This window comes from Gadus morhua, chromosome 18 (assembly GCF_902167405.1).
Source record: "Gadus morhua chromosome 18, gadMor3.0, whole genome shotgun sequence".
In the NCBI taxonomy this organism is placed as follows: domain Eukaryota; kingdom Metazoa; phylum Chordata; class Actinopteri; order Gadiformes; family Gadidae; genus Gadus; species Gadus morhua.
Genome location: NC_044065.1, coordinates 4,675,683 through 4,694,556, shown reverse-complemented (window position 1 = coordinate 4,694,556; position 18,874 = coordinate 4,675,683). Strand labels below are relative to the sequence as shown.

General features: G+C 46.9%; 1 protein-coding gene across 1 annotated transcript; it reads right to left on the bottom strand.

The window, feature by feature from the left end:
* Positions 1 to 1,540: 1,540 nt before the first annotated feature.
* On the bottom strand, positions 1,541 to 18,594 carry tbx21 (T-box transcription factor 21). Its single transcript, XM_030340246.1, has 7 exons — positions 18,495 to 18,594; positions 17,717 to 18,388; positions 10,761 to 10,915; positions 9,663 to 9,784; positions 8,172 to 8,330; positions 6,803 to 6,864; positions 1,541 to 6,447 (listed from the first exon to the last, which is right to left on the bottom strand). Exons 2-7 carry the CDS (start codon positions 18,250 to 18,252, stop codon positions 5,562 to 5,564), a joined length of 1,920 nt encoding a protein of 639 aa, XP_030196106.1. The 5' UTR covers positions 18,253 to 18,388; positions 18,495 to 18,594; the 3' UTR covers positions 1,541 to 5,561.
* Positions 18,595 to 18,874: the final 280 nt, after the last annotated feature.

The following is an 18,874-nucleotide window of genomic DNA, read 5'->3' as shown; positions in this document are numbered from 1 at the left end:
AACGCCCCCCCCCACCCCCACCCAAAACAATAGAATAGTTAACAGGTTACCAGGAAACCAGGTAAACGCAGAGCCAAGCTCAGGTGTTCCCTGCAAAAGCAGCAGTCGGCCTATAGAGGGCGCCCTCTAACATGCAAACCAACCCTCAGGTGCTTCTGGTCTCTTAGAGCCTAGGTAGTCCCCAGCATCACTGTTTCAGGTGGAAGTGGCTGTGAACATTTCCGTCGGACTAAAAGCATAAAGTTGTTAAACAGGGAACTTCTGTAAAATCCAGGAAGACTTCTTCCTGTTGAAAACCCTGAACCAGAATGGTACTTTTCTACTGGCTGGGGCCCCTTGCTCCAGTGAGTGGGACGCGGGGTCTGACCACGTGTGACCACGCCCCCTCACACCTGCTCCTGTGGAACAGATGTGTTTGTCTTCCTAAAGCATTTACGACCGTTATGACTGCTCAGATCACATTTTTTAAACCCGTAGGTGGAACTTACCTTTAAATACCTCCCCTTTAAATACCCCCATGACTGGTTCATGGGCGTATCCTTTAAACCCCTTAATTGATTGATTGAGCCAATTAGAAGGTGAACAGATTAGCATCACATGCCAAGAGAAAATCTAACAGGACCCGCCCCCTTCTCTTTATAACAGGTTCTCTACTTTAATTTATTATATAAAAACAAATTTGCAAATCCCCAATCAAACTCAAGTTCATGTATAGATTTATGGATCCTCTTGCATAGGCTTCATGGGGGGCATTGTCCAGCCAGATTTGGAAATAAAGGCGTGTTTTATAGCTATGTTATACGTAAATCTACTGTTGACACTAACGTCCCCCCCCAAGCACGTTTCAAATTCAATTCACAATTTTATTTGTATAGCCCTTAATCACCATTACAGTTTAAAAGGGCTTAACAGGCCAAATATTTTTGACACATCCTGACAAATCCGAGTTATACTTGTATAAGGTGTTGAATGACTTGACTACTTGTGTATATATATATATATATACATATATATATATACCACATATATCTACCGAGCATGGGGACTGCTGAAGCGAGGCGCTGGGGCAGGAAGCCTTCTGGGGCCGGTGGAGGGAGAACTCCTACTACATTAGTACTTTCTTTGTGTTTTTCTTTATCAGAAGCAGTCAATGTTTTATCCAACTGGTTGGAAGGAGATCCGTGCAAAACATAGCAAGTGTGTTTTAATGATTTTCAATTGCAGTTGAACGCATTGTGACTGCGCCTGACGCATAATGCAGACATGTGAACCCATGATGAAATAAATACTTACATACACTGATAGAATTCATTGGACGGACATTGGTTAAATTTAATTGAAAACGATTAATTACATTTTTGATGAATTGCAGGAAAACAAACTCTTATGTCTTGGTGCCAGAAAGTGATGCACTAATAAATAATTAAATTATAAAACCGATACGATTTTAGAAGCTATATGGCCAATTATTTATAAATGATATCCTTCAAATTATACATTTTACTTGAATTAAACAAAACAAAGCAAAGCATTAGACCAGTTTGAGGTTTGCAATTAAGTTTAATTCATCAATAAAAAAAAACAACCGTACAATACACAAGTTTGACACTTTTAATAAATAAATGATTTCCCTTTCAAACATATCTTTTTGTATTTGACACGTGCTATTTTATTTGTTTCCAGAATTCTTAGTTTGTGAGAATTATAAACTCGAAACTAAAATATCTAAGACCAGGATCTCAGAAATAGAAAAAACAGACCTGGCTCCATAATCATAACCCTGATCTCACAATCATGACCCTGATTCCACATCATGACCCTGATTCCAATCCCTCTCGACCAAACAGACAGGTCTACAGGATTGTAAGAAAATACTGTTGGTATGTTTTTCGCAGTATTGTCCATGACAAAAATCTGGAAAACATAAGAGAAATACACTTATAAAGGATCGGGATACATAAACGGGAATTTGATTTGTAATGGCGATTGTCAGGCGAGAATTTTAATGATCGCACCGCTGATTGTAATAGCATTGATCTCCACCAGGGGGCGGTCCTGAGGCGTCTAAAGGCATTCTACTGTTCGTGGACGTAAGCTCTGAGTCCGGTTCACTGACGGTCTACTTCATGACAAACCATGTAACACAACATTAATCCAAAACATTTACACTTTCAGGAAGCGGTTGATTATCAAAGGATTTTGTAAAGCCCTCCTGAAATATATACCAAATGCCATTTCTCTTAATTGCACTTAAAATAACATTGACAAGAATTGTCTACTGTACATATTAACTAATCATATATTAATCACCATTTTGGGTTGTCCTTGCAGATTTAAAAAATAAAAATCGAACATTTCCTCAAGTCCTGCATAAGACATAACTATAGTTTGACAGTTGATTGTGCCACAGATCCATAATATTGATTTCTTCTGTACATAAACTCAGGGAGATTAAGAACATGAAACCCTTCCGTAAACGTTGCTCGACGGTTGTTTCCACTTTGAAGAAAAGTACAATTCAACGTTTTAACGTCAGTATATTGCGACAGTTCTGAACCCTTCAGGAGAACCCTGCAGTTCAGGTGACCTGAGGAGGTGAACTGCGGATCATGTGACCTGAGTCTGTTCGAACCGCGGGTCATGTGACCTGAGCCTGCTCGAACCGCGGGTCATGTGACCTGAGCGTGCTCAGCACCGTGGGTCATGTGACCTGAGTCTACTCCAACCACCGGTCATCCGACCCGGTCCTCAGTCCAGCGGCTCAGCTGACCAATCACTGAAGCTCTCCTCAGTCACATGGTGCGTGTAACGCTCCACAGAAAGTTGGAGGTTACAAAATGTCTGATGTGCACCATCATCATCATCATCACCATCATCATCATCATCATCATCATCATCAACATCCTCCAAAAAAATCTTCATAAGGCAAATACGAACGAGTTATTATTTGCTGGCATTTCACGTTTTCTTTTAAATGTTTACACTTTTACAATTTACAAAGGAGATCTCGTTATCAATATTGGCAGCTTCAGCATTCAGTGCACATTTCCGTTAAGATGGCTGCTCCTCTTTGATTGTGTGTGTGTGTGGGTGTATGCACGTGCATGCACTTACTGTATGCGTGGTTAGACAACAATATGTTCCTGAATCACTGAATCCGGTGAATTTATATTGTTTGACGAAGACTCGGTTATTGTGCATCGGTGATAAACTGCTTCGATGTTAACCCCCGTCTGGTGTGAAACCCTTGACCTGCTCTGTCCTTTAGGGTCACGGGACGCTGGGAACCAAAAAACGGGGACAGCCAAACTAAACTGAGTCTGTCGCTGAGCGCTGTCCAACGGAGGCTGTCAGTGTCGCCTAACTCCGCCTCCGAGCCGAGGACGGGTGAAGGGTTGGAGGTGTGAAGGAGTGGAGGAGGTGTGAAGCGCCTGATTGTGTCTGGCTCCCTCCTATTCGTTGAGGCCCCCCCCCCGGCTTGGAACAACAGGATTCTGTCAAACCACCGCGTTAAGTGAGAGACCCGAGACTCGAGCGAGTGTCTGACCACCTTAGGTTTCCTTTGCGGCCGGCGTGACAGCACGTCAGGGCCCGGTGGCCTGTCTACCTGCTCACACTAAACCACGCTACGTGACCCCCTGTTGGCCCCCCGGTGCCACGTCTCCAGACAGGTGTGGATTCAAATCGACGCAGATGCAGGGTGAGCGCTAGACAAGGGCTAGACGGGACTGAGGAGGCTGAGGAGGCCCGAGAGGAGGCTGGAGGAGGCCCGAGAGGAGACTGGAGGAGGCTGAGGAGGCCTGAGACAGGGCCTAACCCATGGACGCAGAGGGGATTTAGGACGGGGGACACAAGGAGAACAAAAGGAAGAGAACCACAAACAAAGCTCTGGTGAACCCACTGGTGATTCTTTGAAGTGCTACGGTCACCTTCGTAACCCGAGTCTATTTGATCGAATAGGAGGCTAAGTTAGAATCTCTCTGTACGCTGCCTTTGGGAAATGAAGCATTTAATTCTTTGTTAATTTTGTTGATGAGGAATGACACTTTGAATGAGGAAGCTTGAGCTCCTTGTGGACTTTATTGCCTTTAGATCCGGTTGTACCGACGAGCTTCATAAATAGCACCTCCGTAGCCAAACGGATGAACGTGTGGCTGGTCGGTGAAGAGACAGAGATAACCCAAGAGAAAAGGAGGAGAGAGAGAGAGAGAGACGGGGAGACCTGAAGAGACAGTGATACATATAAACATCCCTGCAGGGGCCCGTCAGCTAGCAGGTGTGCAGATGTTTCTCCTGCATGTCTGTCAGGTGTTTGCGGGGCCGGAGGGGGCCTGGTGGTTCACCATCAGCCCTGACGCTAACCTCCCCGGACCCTCACAGCTCGGGAGTGTCACCTCGCATGAAGTCCTGTGCTTTAGAATCAGTTGAGCGGCCAATTTCCATCACCACACATTTCGGACATTCTGTCGTCGGATAAACTGCCCCTTGATGCGACCTCACTGAACACGTGAAAAGATTTTGAAATATGGCCCAACCTGGCAGAAGATTTACTACTTAATTAACTCAGGAGGAGGTGGGAGGGACTTAGAGTGTAATTCCGGCAAAGAAATTCGGCATGGAAACCCATAAAATAAGCCCTCCAGACACTTTTTTTCATTGATAATCGAGTATAGAGCTTGCCCAAAGTTGCCTGGAGCAATGTAACAGCCCAAATTACTTCCATGTTATTGGCTAGGGGCACCGCAAACGCTTCCAAGTCGGCATTTCTTAACAACTAATCATGCTACTGCAGAGGTTTTGTGCTATTTTTAGCAATATTAGTGGTTAAGAAATGCCGATTTGGAAGCGTTCGCGGGGCTCCTAGCCAATAACATGGAAGTAATTTGGGTTGTTACATTGCTCTGGCAACTTTGGGTAAGCAATACTTGATCATCAATGACAAAATGTGTCCGGAGGGCTTATTTTATGGGTTTTCATGGCGAAAAAGACCCTGGGTTCAATTTGCCCCGGAAATACACTTTAAGGGTATCTGTGTCTCGGAGGTGACTGTGTTTGTCTCAGAGGGGAACGTGTTTGTCTCGGAAGGGACTGTGTTTGTCTCGGAGCTGACCAGTGAAGTCTCGGAGCTGACTCTGTTTGTCTCGGAGGTGACGATGCAGTTGACTCTGTTCGTCTCTGGGTTGAAGGTTTGCATCTCGTCTAGCGCCTGTGTGCATCCTGGGAGTGACTGTGTTTGTCTCGGGGTTGTGTATCTGAATCTGTGTGTCTCGGAGGAGACAGTTTGTGTGTTGAAGGTGACGGCGTGTGTCTCAGAGGTCCCTGTGTGTGTCTCAGAGGTCCCTGTGTGTGTCTCAGAGGTCCCTGTGTGTGTCTCAGAGGTCCCCGTGTGTGTCTCAGAGGTTCCTGTGTCAGTCTCAGAGGTCCCTGTGTGTGTCTCAGAGGTCCCTGTGTGTGTCTCAGAGGTTCCTGTGTGTGTCTCTCCGGGGTCGACCCTGCGTGCGTCCCGGGGCTTGCGTTGGCGTCGCGGGGCTGGCGTTGGCGTCGTGATGCGGTCCCGGCCGTCAGTGGGAGTAGAAGCCGAAGTACCCGGCGTCACCGGCGCCGTCCTTCTCGCAGACCTCTCCGCCGCCGCCGCCGCCACCGCGCATGGGCGGCGAGTTCTCCGTGCTGGACGCGTACGGTGAGACCCGCCTCTTCTTGCTCTCGGCCCCGCCCCCCTCGAACAGCCCCGAGTCGGCCGAGTCCACCGACTTCACCGAGTGGGGCTCCAGCCAGGGGTCCTCGCCCGGCAGCCCCCCGCCGCCCCCCTCCTTGGCCTTCTCCTGAGGGCCGGGCCCCCGGGGGAGGGGTTCCAGGAGGGCGGGGCCCGAGGGGGGCAGCCGGGCGCCGCCGGGCGACGTGGAGGAGGAGGAGTTAGAGGAGGCGGAGGAAGAGGAGGAGGACACGGGCCGGAACCAGCCCAGGCTGGGGGGGGGCTTACTGTGGGGGCTGAGGTACTGCGAGGAGGGCCGGCCGGCGGACCAGCCCCCCGGGGAGCCCCCGGAGACGGCCACGCCCGGGGAGGCGAAGGTGTGGTCGGGGTAGTAGCCCAGCGCCGGGTGGTGGTGGGGGTGGTGGGGGTGGTGGGGGGCGGGCGTCTGCAGGGGGAAGGACTTGTAGAATCCGTTGCCGGTGAAGTCCGTCTCGTAGGAGGAGGGGAAGTCCAGGCGGCCGGGGGCCATGTTCTGCTGGGGGGACAGGTACCAGGTGCGGCTGTGGGGGGCGGGGGAGGGGTCCTTGGGCTGCTGGCCCATGCCGAGCGGCTCGCGGCCGTAGAGGCGAGCCTGGGGGGGGCTCATGTACTGGTCCGAGAGGTAGGCCTGGGGGTAGCAGGTCCCGGGCAACAGCTGCTGGCTCTCGCCGAGGGGGGAGGGGGTAAGGCGCTCGCTGTCCAGGGGGGCGTAGGGCCTGGGTGGGGGGGGGAGAGTGGGGGGAGGAGGGGGGGAGAGGAAGAGGGGGGAGGAGAGGGTTGCAGAGCGTGTGAGAAGGGGAAGAGGAAGAAGAAGGTGTTATTTCCTGTTGTCAACCTCAGACCGATGTAGTGAGCCAACCAGCAGTCCCTCGACTCGTGGCTTCTTCGCGCCAAGCAAAGAGCCGCACCAGCGCGGGTTAATACTAACACAGCTGCTGCCGTCGGTCCCGCAGTCAGGCGAAGCCCGGGCGACTGCGGCAGCGCTTACACGGTGTGGATGAAGCCGCAGGGTGAGCTCATCGCTCTGAGCGGACCACAGGACTAGCTCGAGGCGTATTCTGCTGTACTTACGTATCGTAGTTGTCACGGAATCCTTTGGCGAACGGGTTGTTGTCTATCTTCAGCTGGGTGATCTGGGGAGGGGGATAAACATAGATATAAATATGAACATAATATAAAATATAAATATAGATATCTATTTATTATAATAAATATTAATGAAAAAATATATACAGTATATTTCATTTTATATATATATGGTATATATATAAAATATATATTTTATATATAAAGGTATATAAATTGTGGTATACATAAATAAAGGAAAGATAATAAATAATAAATATTGTTATTATACACATATAGAGATCAAGAGGGATATAGAAATATTTATTTAAATATATAAAGATATATAAATTGTGGTATACATAAATAAAGGAAAAATAATAAATGATAAATATTGTTATTTAAATATATACAGTATAATATAACATAAGTGCTGTAAAAGTGGAGTATATATTCATACTCTTCATTACAGCACACCTTAAAACATGGCTGTCCATGTAATATACCGTTATATACCGATATATACCGTTTATTGTATTTGTTAGTTTTGTGGACAGTCCCCTTTGATTAACAGTACAGTAAAAGGAGCAGCTTTAGCCTATTTGGCTAATTTTCAGCACATTTAATCAAAGGGGACTGTCCAGGAAAGAGAGATTTGTGAACATATACGCACAATACAGTTGATACTAATTATGTCATCTCAACTTTCTGTTCTCGGGGGGCGATCCACAAATATCAAATCAAAATGGTGTCTGTGTGTGTGCGTAGGTGGTTTGGTGCGTGTGTGTGTGTTGGTGTGAAACAATATGTTACAACAGGTGTTGGAGCTACGCTACGTCTCATCTGGCCAGCGCGGGGAGTCAAGTGAGGTAACATGACCTCCGTCAGCACGCTGTACACCCCCTGTCCCCTCTGCTGCATTTAGACGTCCCCACACACATCTATTATGCATCTGTGTGTGTGAGGACCCAGAGGCCACAGTGAGGAGGCTCAAAGGGCTCTGTTCATCTGGACCTCTTCCCTGGAGGTGGTTGTTGTTGTGGGTGTGGTGTTTCTTCAATTTAACGACTAATGCTGAATATTAAGGTTGGCAAAACACAAATTAACAAAAATTAATTTAACTAAACACACACACGCTCCATTCAAATACATAATAAACGTGTAAATTATAAATGATCAATTATGCACCAAATATATTATCTTGGGCCGTGTGTAGTTTCATGATTATAATAACTTAAAAGTCGATGAATATCAACAATAATGATAGCCTCATTATAATTATCATTGTCATTTAACTAATTAAATTATACTCCATGGTAACATTGTAACCATAACAACAAGTCATTTTGGAGAGAGGCGGAGGGGGGGGACTCACATCTGCGTTCTGATAGGCCGTGACGGCGATGAACTGGCTCTCAGGGAACACGAAGGTCTGGGTCTTGGAGCTCAGGAAGGGGTCCTCTGAACCGTCCTCCTTCACCTCCACCACATGGAGCCGCGGCTGGTACTTGTGCAGTGACTGCAGCACGATCATCTGGAGACGGAGCAGGAGGAGGTGGAGGAGGAGTGAGCAGGAGGTGGAGGAGGAGGTGGAGGAGGAGTGAGCAAGAGGAGGTGGAGGAGGAGTGAGCAGGAGGAGGTGGAGGAGGAGTGAGCAGGAGGTGGAGGAGGAGGTGGAGGAGGAGTGAGCAGGAGGAGGAGGAGGAGTGAGGAGGAGGAGGAGGAGTGAGCAGGAGGAGGTGGAGGAGGAGTGAGCAGGAGGTGGAGGAGGAGTGAGCAGGAGGAGGAGGAGGAGTGAGCAGGAGGAGGAGGAGTGAGCAGGAGGAGGAGGAGTGAGCAGGAGGAGGAGGAGTGAGCAGGAGGAGGTGGAGGAGGAGTGAGCAGGAGGAGGTGGAGGAGGAGTGAGCAGGAGGAGGTGGAGGAGGAGTGAGCAGGAGGAGGAGGAGGAGTGAGCAGGAGGAGGTGGAGGAGGAGTGAGCAGGAGGAGGTGGAGGAGGAGTGAGCAGGAGGAGGAGGAGGTGGAGGAGGAGTAAGCAGGAGGTGGAGGAGGAGTGAGCAGGAGGAGGAGGAGGAGTGAGCAGGAGGAGGAGGAGGAGTGAGCAGGAGGTGGAGGAGGAGTGAGAAGGAGGTGGAACGGTTATAAGGGGAACAGGAGGGTAAGGACGGATGTTATCGATATGGACAGATTTATATCTATAGATATATATCAATATATATATCTATATGATAGATACATATATAGCATATATATATAGGGTTATAATTATATTTATATAGCATATAATTATGACATGAATGAATTATATTAAAAAAAACATAACTTAACGTGTTATTGTGTAATGTTCTGACGGAATTTAGCTAGCTTTGTGTTTCTTACCGTGTTCTTTTCATGTTCTTAACTGTACTTAATTCTTAACTGTTTTTCTCAACCTGTTCTTAATTCTTATCTGTGTTTCTTAACTATGAACTGTGGTTCCCATTTTCTTTCAAATTAAATTGCGTCTACATATTTTTTAGTGTATTTACCACTCCCAGATTACTTTAATTTATATATTACTCAATTGAAAGTTGTAATAAATATGGAATCAAATATAATATACATTAATATAATATTCAAACACTTGTAACACGAAATTACAATAATTGTGAAAATTCTGGTCAGGTCGAAAATCCAATAAACAAAGTAAAAAAAATAAACTAAATGTGTAATGATAATAAACGAGGAGAAAAATAGGTCAGAAATAGAATTGCTAAAATTACACCAAAAAACTGAACTAGTACGTGACTCTTCCATAAAGTTCAGAGGATGAAACGTGCGGGAGAATGTTCTGGAAGGAAGCGCAGAGCGGTTGAAAGGGTGAATCACCTGTGCCGTGTTATTAGTCCCACCCTTATTGTTGGTGAGCTTCAGCTTGCCAAATGACACTTCCTGCCTCATCCAATGGGCTCCTGTGTTGGGGGAATCGGGATGCATGTATATCCTGTTTCCTGTTGACACATCAAGGCTGGTCAAGAGCTGGGAATAAAGAAGCTCTGTCTGGATGGAGGGGAAATACTCATTCAGCACTGCAGTAATAATAATTATACTTTATGTGAATTAATCATTCCTTGATGGCCGAGTGAAAAATGTAAAACACACACACTTTGTCAATACAAAATATGAATTTATTTATATTGATTATATTTTAATATTGTTGTATCTGTTTATGTAGGGGCAAAATAAATAAACAATGTGCTTGTTTTTAACTGCTTTGATAGTGGATGCTTCAGGGGGCAGAGAACCATTTACCCGAGAACGTGATTATCCTCCCACATGAATGCAGAATTTTGTTAAATTCACTAAAGGTGTGTTTCCACATGTACCACTAAAAACAGTCGAGGCATAATCGAGCACAGAGACAGCCTCTGACGTTTACCACAAAGATAAGCCTACACCCCCGATTATTCCATCTGGGGTTAATATTTCATATAACGTTATCTTCCGGTTCAACCCACAACAGAGGTGTTTTGTCACGTAGGTGGATGACTGAACAGTTGTTTCTAGAATCAAGAAGCATGCCTCTCAACTTTAGTCTAGTTTGAGCAGAACTTAGTTGAACGGGATATGAGCATTTGGGGTTATGGTGTATGGTTCACTTCGCAGTGGACTTAACTTTGATTTTAGAAGTGCTCCCTCCTCCATTGTCAATCATAATTTTCTCAAAATCTCTCTTAAATGACTGATATTTGGGTTAGGGTTAGGGTTAAGTCAAAGTACTGATGACACATAATGAAAATGTAAAGAACCACATGACGCATAGAGAATTTACCTTTTTTGCATATGTAAACGTGTTTCTTTTAATTTTAATGGATGAGTTCCACAGACATTTTATGAATATTGACAACATTTTCAAAGAAACGTTAAAAAACACAGACGTCTCGCATTGAGATGCTAGATTTTGAGGGGCGGCGTTGTGGTGCATACCGGGCATGTTTCCTTCTGCTTTGCCGCACTGGACCCATTTGCCTCCCTGGTACCTCCAGTGGTGCTGGTCGGCCAGAACCACGTCCACGTAGACGTTGTAGTGGGCCGAGGGGTCCAGCACGCTGAGGTTGAAACTCAGGAAGGGGAACATCCTCCTGCAGCAACACACAGCACAACCGTCAGTTCTGATACACAAAGGTTCTGAGACACAAAAGTTCTGATACACAACAGTTTTGATACACAACGGTTCTGATACACAAAGGTCTGATACGCAACCGTTTTGATACACAAAGGTCTAATACACAAAGGTTGCGAAACATCGAAACTTCTGTAGGCCTACTATGCTCGTGCGTTCAGCTGCTTGGTACGGAAATGTTAGCTAAAATAGTATCAGACCATGATAATCATAACAATCCTAGAAAATGTCAAAGATCTGATCTTTTTCCACCAGTTTTAGATACGAATTTTCTTGTTAAATAGTTAAATTATTCATCTGTTTATCATGTGTGATTAAACAACGTTAGAGAACTCACTCTATCATTGGACATATTAAGATAAGTTCCTCATGAAATAAAGTGTTGTGCCGTGTATTTGATTCGCCTAGTTTAAGACATAGAGGGCACAGTAGCTTTATATAATGATATTTTCATGTAGCTCAGCACCAATGTCAAAGAGTAAGGAAACATCTCTCCATGCACCGTAAACATCTCATTCTACGTAGCGCCGCAGAGAGAGAGAGAGAGAGAGAGAGAGAGAGAGAGAGAGAGAGAGAGAGAGAGAGAGAGAGAGAGAGAGAGAGAGAGAGAGAGAGAGAGAGAGAGAGAGAGAGAGAGAGAGAGAGAGAGAGAGAGAGAGAGAGAGAGAGAGAGAGAGAGAGAGAGAGAGAGCGCATTTAATGTAGCTGTTAATAAAACATTTATATCTGAGGCACGGCGGCTGATGGGAGCAGCTCAGCTGAACTGATTTTGACCACGAGGGCTGTTACCGAGACGGGGTGACCGGGGGGGCAGGTCTCCCAGGGGCCCAGTACGGGGGTCAGGGGGGGGGCAGTAGGGCCCAGCGTAAAGACACTCCTCCGCCCAATCATACACATCATACATCGTACCCCGTACACAGTAGGCACACAGACGAGCAACACGCACATAAGCACAGACACACAAGCACACATTAACACACACACACACACACACACACACACACACACACACACACACACACACACACACACACAAACACATACACACACACACATACACATTAGCACACATTAACACAAACATACACATTAGCACACATTAACACAAACACACACACACAAGCACACATTAACTCACACACACACAAGCACACATTAACACACACACACACACACACATATACACATACACGCACAGACACAAGCACACATTAAACACACACACACACACACACACACACATGCCCTCTCAAAGGCACACACACCCACACTCTGGTGTTTGTGCTAACAAATTCATCCGTTTTTATATTTATAAGTTCAGCCAGGAGGACGATGTTGTAGACACGCTGCACACTGAGCGTTGCACAGTGAGACAGCGGCTAACACTTTTATTGCACATATCAAAGGCATTAAGGTGTAGCCTGCTCCCCCCCCCCCCTCACCCAGAGCCACTTTCACCTGTAAAGGGGTGTCCCGCACACAGCTCCCTGTCCTCACTGCGTCTGTGAGACTCTGCCTCCCCCGCTGCCTTTCCCCAGGACCCCCCAGCCATTAGTCATTAAATCCCCACCCAAGAAAGCCTTCAATACCTATTTACCGACATGACCGTGATCAGCAATCTAGGGGGGGAGTCTTTCTATCTGATTATCTACCATTTGGTCGCTTTTCCATTCCTGGGGTCACAATTAGATTCTTAGCATTGTACGCACTTAATCTACATTGCACTTATTAATTATGTAACATCTGCAGTAGCTGCTAGCATTGCTGTACACGGGGAATGGGTTAGCCTAGCGATTGTTAGTACTTGCACTTGGGTTCTATGAACATCTTTACTGTACTGACAGCGATATATTGTTTCACTTCTTATGACAAATGCACTTATTGTAAGTCGCTTTGGATAAAAGTGTCTGCTAAATGCCCTAAGTGTAAATGTAGTAGATTATAGTTTCTAAACGGGTTCTGGGTTCTAATGTCCGGACGTACCTAGGCCCGCTTGGGCAAATGATGGCCTCCCGGTCCCACCAGACTGTCAGGATGATAGGACTGGGGGGGGTCCTACCATCCCAGGTACCCCACAGACTGGAAGGTATCTGCCTTGCCTGTGATCCCCCCGCCTCTGAGCTGTTTCCACATCAGCCGTCAGACCCATAAGGAAACCAAAAGTGTTCCATCACCGTCCCCCACACAATATGAGAGGTATCATTTCACCCCTACACCTGATATTGTCTTATTGAAAAAGGGCCCTTTACAAGAAATCCCCCTGTGGGGGGGGGGGGAGAAAACCAACCAAGCAGCCCCCGCTGGGTTGGGGGGGAGGGGTGTGTGCAAAGCCTGTAGGCATTCTGCACGTGCAGCGGGGAAGAACCAACCCCACGCTGACACTGGCAATAACACAGTCAGTTTGAGGAGTATTGGACCCTCTCAGACCTTCTGTTGGAGTATTGGCCCCCCTAAGACCAGTATGGGGAGATCTCGGGCCCTCTCAGACCAGCTTTAGGAGTTTTGGGCCCTCTCAGACAAGAACGATTAACGATTGGAGACATTTAAAATATCAATGGAGGCCCAGGTGGACAATACAGAGGGGATGGATAAATAAGGAAAGAGGACGATGGATGGAAGGAGAGGTGGAGGAGGTGGTGGCGGAGCTGGTGCTGGAGGTGGTGACGATAGTGGGGCTGGATGAGGAGTCAGTGGAAGAGTAGGAGGAGTTGGAGCAGGTGGACAAGGAAGAGGTGAAGGGGAGTTGGCAGGAGTTAGGGGGGAGAAGGTCTTTCAGGGCGTCTTGGTGGCTGTGCTGAAGGGGGTACAGTCTTTTTCTGATGGTGTAGCTCTAGGGGTACAATCTGTCTCTGCTGGTGTAGCTCTAGGGGTACAATCTGTTTCTGATGGTGTAGCTCTAGGGGTACCATCTGTTTCTGATGGTGTAGCTCTAGGGGTACACAGGCATGCTGTACTGATCCTGTTTCTGAATCATTCATTGGCACCTGGCCAGGTTATTGGCTTAGGACCTGTCTACTAGTCAGGGTTAGGGTTAGTTATCTGATGCATCGCTTACCCCCTCGAATGATTGTGGAAGTTTGGGTCCAGGCTGTCTGATAACAGATCTCATGTGTGGATGTCACATGATGAATATCAGCCCGATATAACCTACTCTCCACTGAGTCAACCAAACCAAACACCTGTGATACTCTGGAGACGCCTACGTCCGATGAGCCACCATCAGCCGCGAAGAACGGGACAGGATCAGCCTCAAATCTAAGCGGAAGCATTAGTCTAGTTATCTCTGATGCTCTTAGCAGTGTTTTAATCTGCGCAGAACGACACACAATAAACAGCTGAACAGGAAGTAGCATGCCACACATACAAAACCTTAAAATAATCCCACTTCTGCTTTACCAAGCAAGGGAGGGAAAGTGAGAGAAAAGGAGATAGAGATTAGATCTATAAATATCAAGATTATGTCTTGCCACTCCAAATAAGTATCGATCTGATCTTAAAGATATAGGGAACATTTAGTCAGCAAACACATTGTGAATAAAATGTTTGACGTTAATCGTTATATTACTTATACATATGTTCCTTTATTTTTATTTTACTGCCATCAAATCATTGTTGTTTAACAGGTTTTGCATCTGTATTTGTTTCAGATTGTATAATAATAAATAATACTTAAATAGGGTAAAATGATCTGATTACATTAACGGACATACAATTTGATATTGTTTTAAACTTAAGAGATTTGCATCAAAACCAAACAAAAATAAAGTTTTGCTGCAATAGTGGCATAGTTTGCAATAGTTGACTCAGAGTCTCAGTTTTGAGACAACCACTATGGGCTCGTCTGAACCACAGCCCTCCTCCAGCACACCCACGTTGATTCACACCAGCGTGGTTCTAATTACATTCCAATTATATTTTATCTCGTTTAGCGTATTTTGTCAGTAAGAACATAATGAACTCGCTTTGTAGATACTTGGGGGTTTTGGCGGACATAAAGCAGCTCAGTTTCTTAACTCAGAAGAGTCCGGTGAGAGTCCCTCACAGTGTCAGGTGCACTGGACCAGAGAGGCCACGGCGTGGTGAAGCTTTACACTAGTTCTCTAAAGCCTTCAACTATTTTTTTCTTTACATATCCCAGATGTCCGAAACAAGCGGTTGAATACAGAGGTTAAAAAGAGGTTAAACGGTGGATGTTATGAAACATGTAAAGTATGTCAACAGACCGCAGCATATTGTTGAATAATTCATTCATCGTGATATATGTACAGAGAAGGTGATTTCTTACTCCAAAAAACTGATTCAATAATTAAATTGTTATAATTAATTAACACACACACACACACACACACACACACACACACACACACACACACACACACACACACACACACACACACACACACACACACACACACACACACACACACACACACACACACACACAGCAGCTCTGATTATATGGCAGTAAGAAGTTCAGGGGGAGAACTTGAAAAGGGCATTTCAGCATCTTGCTGCAGGCCTCGGAGGGCGAGGGTTTCAAAGAGCCAGAAGCAGGCAGACGGGGAACCTTCACACGGTTCATTCTCTCCACGCCAGCAAAGGCTGAAGAAAGTTACAAGAAAGTAAGAAATCCATGTCTGGACATCAAAGGTGCAGGTATAGCTGCCCTCCACCACACGGCCATCTAAAATTCTGGAGCTTTTGACCAGTCTCCTCTCTCTCGCTCTTGTATCTCTCTCTCTCTCTCTCTCTCTCTCTCTCTCTCTCTCTCTCTCTCTCTCTCTCTCTCTCTCTCTCTCTCTCTCTCTCTCTCTCTCTCTCTCTCTCTCTCTCTCTCTCCCTCTCTCCCTCTCTCCCTCTCCCCCTCTCTCCCTCTCTCCCTCTCCCCCTCTCTCTGCCTGCCTACTAGCCTGCCTTCTGGCCTGGATTGAAAGGCTCCAGATCTTTCTCCACCATCTCTCTTATCTTTAGAGAGGATTCAACACGAATGGTGAAGAAATGTAACTTCAGTATTAAGTCTGATATTAAGCAACACATCTGATATGTGAACCGGACACCAGATGGAGATTAGATTTTGTTTGTTATGTGGCGTTCCCCAGACGGTCTGCTTTCGATAAGAGGGGAGACGATGTCAGAGTTTAGATAATGTTAGTGGTTTTGCAAAGAGTTAAGACCGCCTCTTATTAGGATGTGGTGATTCTTCAAAAAACGTATGTAAAAAAAAAAAAAAACGTATCGTCTTTTTCCTGTATCTTGTGAAGTTATCGCTACGAAAACCTGTTGGGCTCCCTTCCAAGACTGTTTTACTTCTCTTTACGGTAGTTTATGAGATAGACTCATCTTAAGTGACCTTGAATGACCTGAATTCAAGCGTATTCTAGTCTGTAAATAGCCATGAGCCACTGTGCACCACTGTTTGAACACAGACACACAACCACACACAATAAAACACACGCAAACACACACACACACACACACACAAACACACCTACACATGCAAGTACACACCTACACAAGCATGCATACGCACACACACACACACACACACACACACACACACACACACACACACACACACACACACACACACACACACAAGCACGGATACACTTACACATGCACACACACGCACACACACACACACACAAACAAATACAGACCACACACACACACACACACACACACACACACACACACACACACACACACACACACACACACACACACACACACACACACACACACACACCAAAACATTCAAACAAGCACGGATACACAAGCACTGATCCACAAACACACACACTCACAACACCTTCAGAATGCACATGCACACTTAATCAGCAAATATACACCCACATGAACGCAAACAAACACACACACACACACACGCACTCACAACTTACCCACTTCCATTCAAAGTCTGCCTTTATAACTTTACCAAACGACTCGGGAGAACACCAGATTATTGCCCTGGATGATTATATCTGCCGTCCCAATTAATTAAACAAGTTGGAAACCGGCCTGCCTCCTGTAAGCGTTCAGGCCTTTTCTATCCCCTTCTGAGTCGGAGCTTTAGGAGCTTTTTCGGAGCTTAGTCATTTGTGCCGTTTTGGACTATCAAGACTTTCGCTACGTCTAACTGTAACTAACCCTTTAAAAGGGTTCAGGTGTAAGATTTAAATCCATTGTAGTAAAGGTTTAAAACCTGATTGGTACCTGAGCCGTGTGGTAAGCAGAGGGCTGTAATTGTAAACATCCACGTCCTATTCCACAGCGCGCCGTGTGGTCTTCATAAGAGACGCGCCTGGAAGCGCCTGGAAGACGCGTCGACGCGCTTTTGATCGGTCAGCGAGCATTTAGGAGTGGGACGCAGGCGGCGAGGAATCATGAAGCCACCCCCACCCCCCAGCCGCTTCGGGGCCCCATTGTGAAAGGTTCTTCAGGGCCCCTGAGAGGGATCAGTACGGAGTTCTTCAGTTACATGTCCTGCTCTAGAGAAACCGCCTCAGACTGGTACTGTACCCGAGTATTGGACTGTCTAACCCCTCTTTCGTTCTTGTCGGTTTGTCACTCACAGCGTGTATTCATTGAATACAGAACAAATCTAAATAGTAAGGGTTAATGTTTAGTAGTCAACAAAGGGCTCATCACGGACATGTGGAGCGTTATCACACTTGCTTAATTTACTTACTAGAACTAATGGGAGCATACATGGTTAAGGCTTTTTATATCTTATATCTTATATCTTAAGGCCTCTTACCGGCCCTGCTTGGTGATGATCATCTCGTTCTGGAACTTGTGGAACTTGGCCCAGAGCGGATAGTTATTGAGGAGCGCGTGGGTCTTCCCGCACACCTGTAGCCCAGGCACCGGGTACAGGGGCGCGCGGGGGTAGCCATGCTGAAAGGCGGGGTAATTCTCTGGCGAGGGGGGGTACACGTCTTTACCGGCGCTCGAGAACCCGTCGGTGCTCGCTGGGATATAACTCGAGGGCGTGCGCACCCCGCCGAACGGACAGCCGCCGCCCGCGAGGTTCTGGGGGTAGAGCCGCCCCTGCTGCCCGCCGAAACCCCCCCCGCCGCTCGGGTCCGGGTGGTACGGCAGCGCGAGCGAGTCCTGGCCGCTGGGCACCGTGTCCGGGTAGTAGAAGCGCGCGTCCTGAATACCCATCTTGAAGTCGGCTAGATCCTTCCCGCCGCGGTGCAAGTGGAGGCTGAAGTCGGAGTCCTTTCCGAAGGTCGGAGCGTCCGTCCCGTTCAACATGCTGAGGTACAGGCTGACGCCTCTGCCGCCCATCTGAGGCTCCACTCGCGGCCGGGGCGCGGGGTCATGTGTGGTCCGCGCGGGTCCCGTTCCGTTCGCGACCCGATCGGGAGGATCGCGTGCGCTGGAAGATCTGCAGCCCCGCGAGACGATGGCCAACTTTATCCTCCTGAATCAACGACACGGACCCCCAGGAATTAAACCTTAAACCGCACGGGAGAACCAGGGGAGCTCTGGACGTAACGTCTCTTTACGCACGAGGGTCTTTTACTTACTGGTCGTAACGTCTCTTTACGCACGAGCGTTTGGAGCTGAATGTCTAGTTATTGATTGAGTGTTGGTTCGGACGTGCTGGTGGGAGACAGCCTGGGTATGAACCTGCGCTGTTTACATCCAGGAGGGGGTCGGCGATGTTTGGGGGCGTGTCCGAGAGGGAGGTCAGGCCTGATAGGTCGACCGGCTTATGCGTGGAGCCAACCCCCGTCCCAATGTTGCCCGCACACGCTTTTATTAGAACCACCAATTAAGAGACGCGCTTTTATTAGAACGCCACTTAAGAGACGCGGGCCTGCAAAGTGTTCAGCCAACTTAACACTTCTATTATATTCACTGTTTCTAATTCATTAGTGAAACACACGATATTCTGATCGACTAT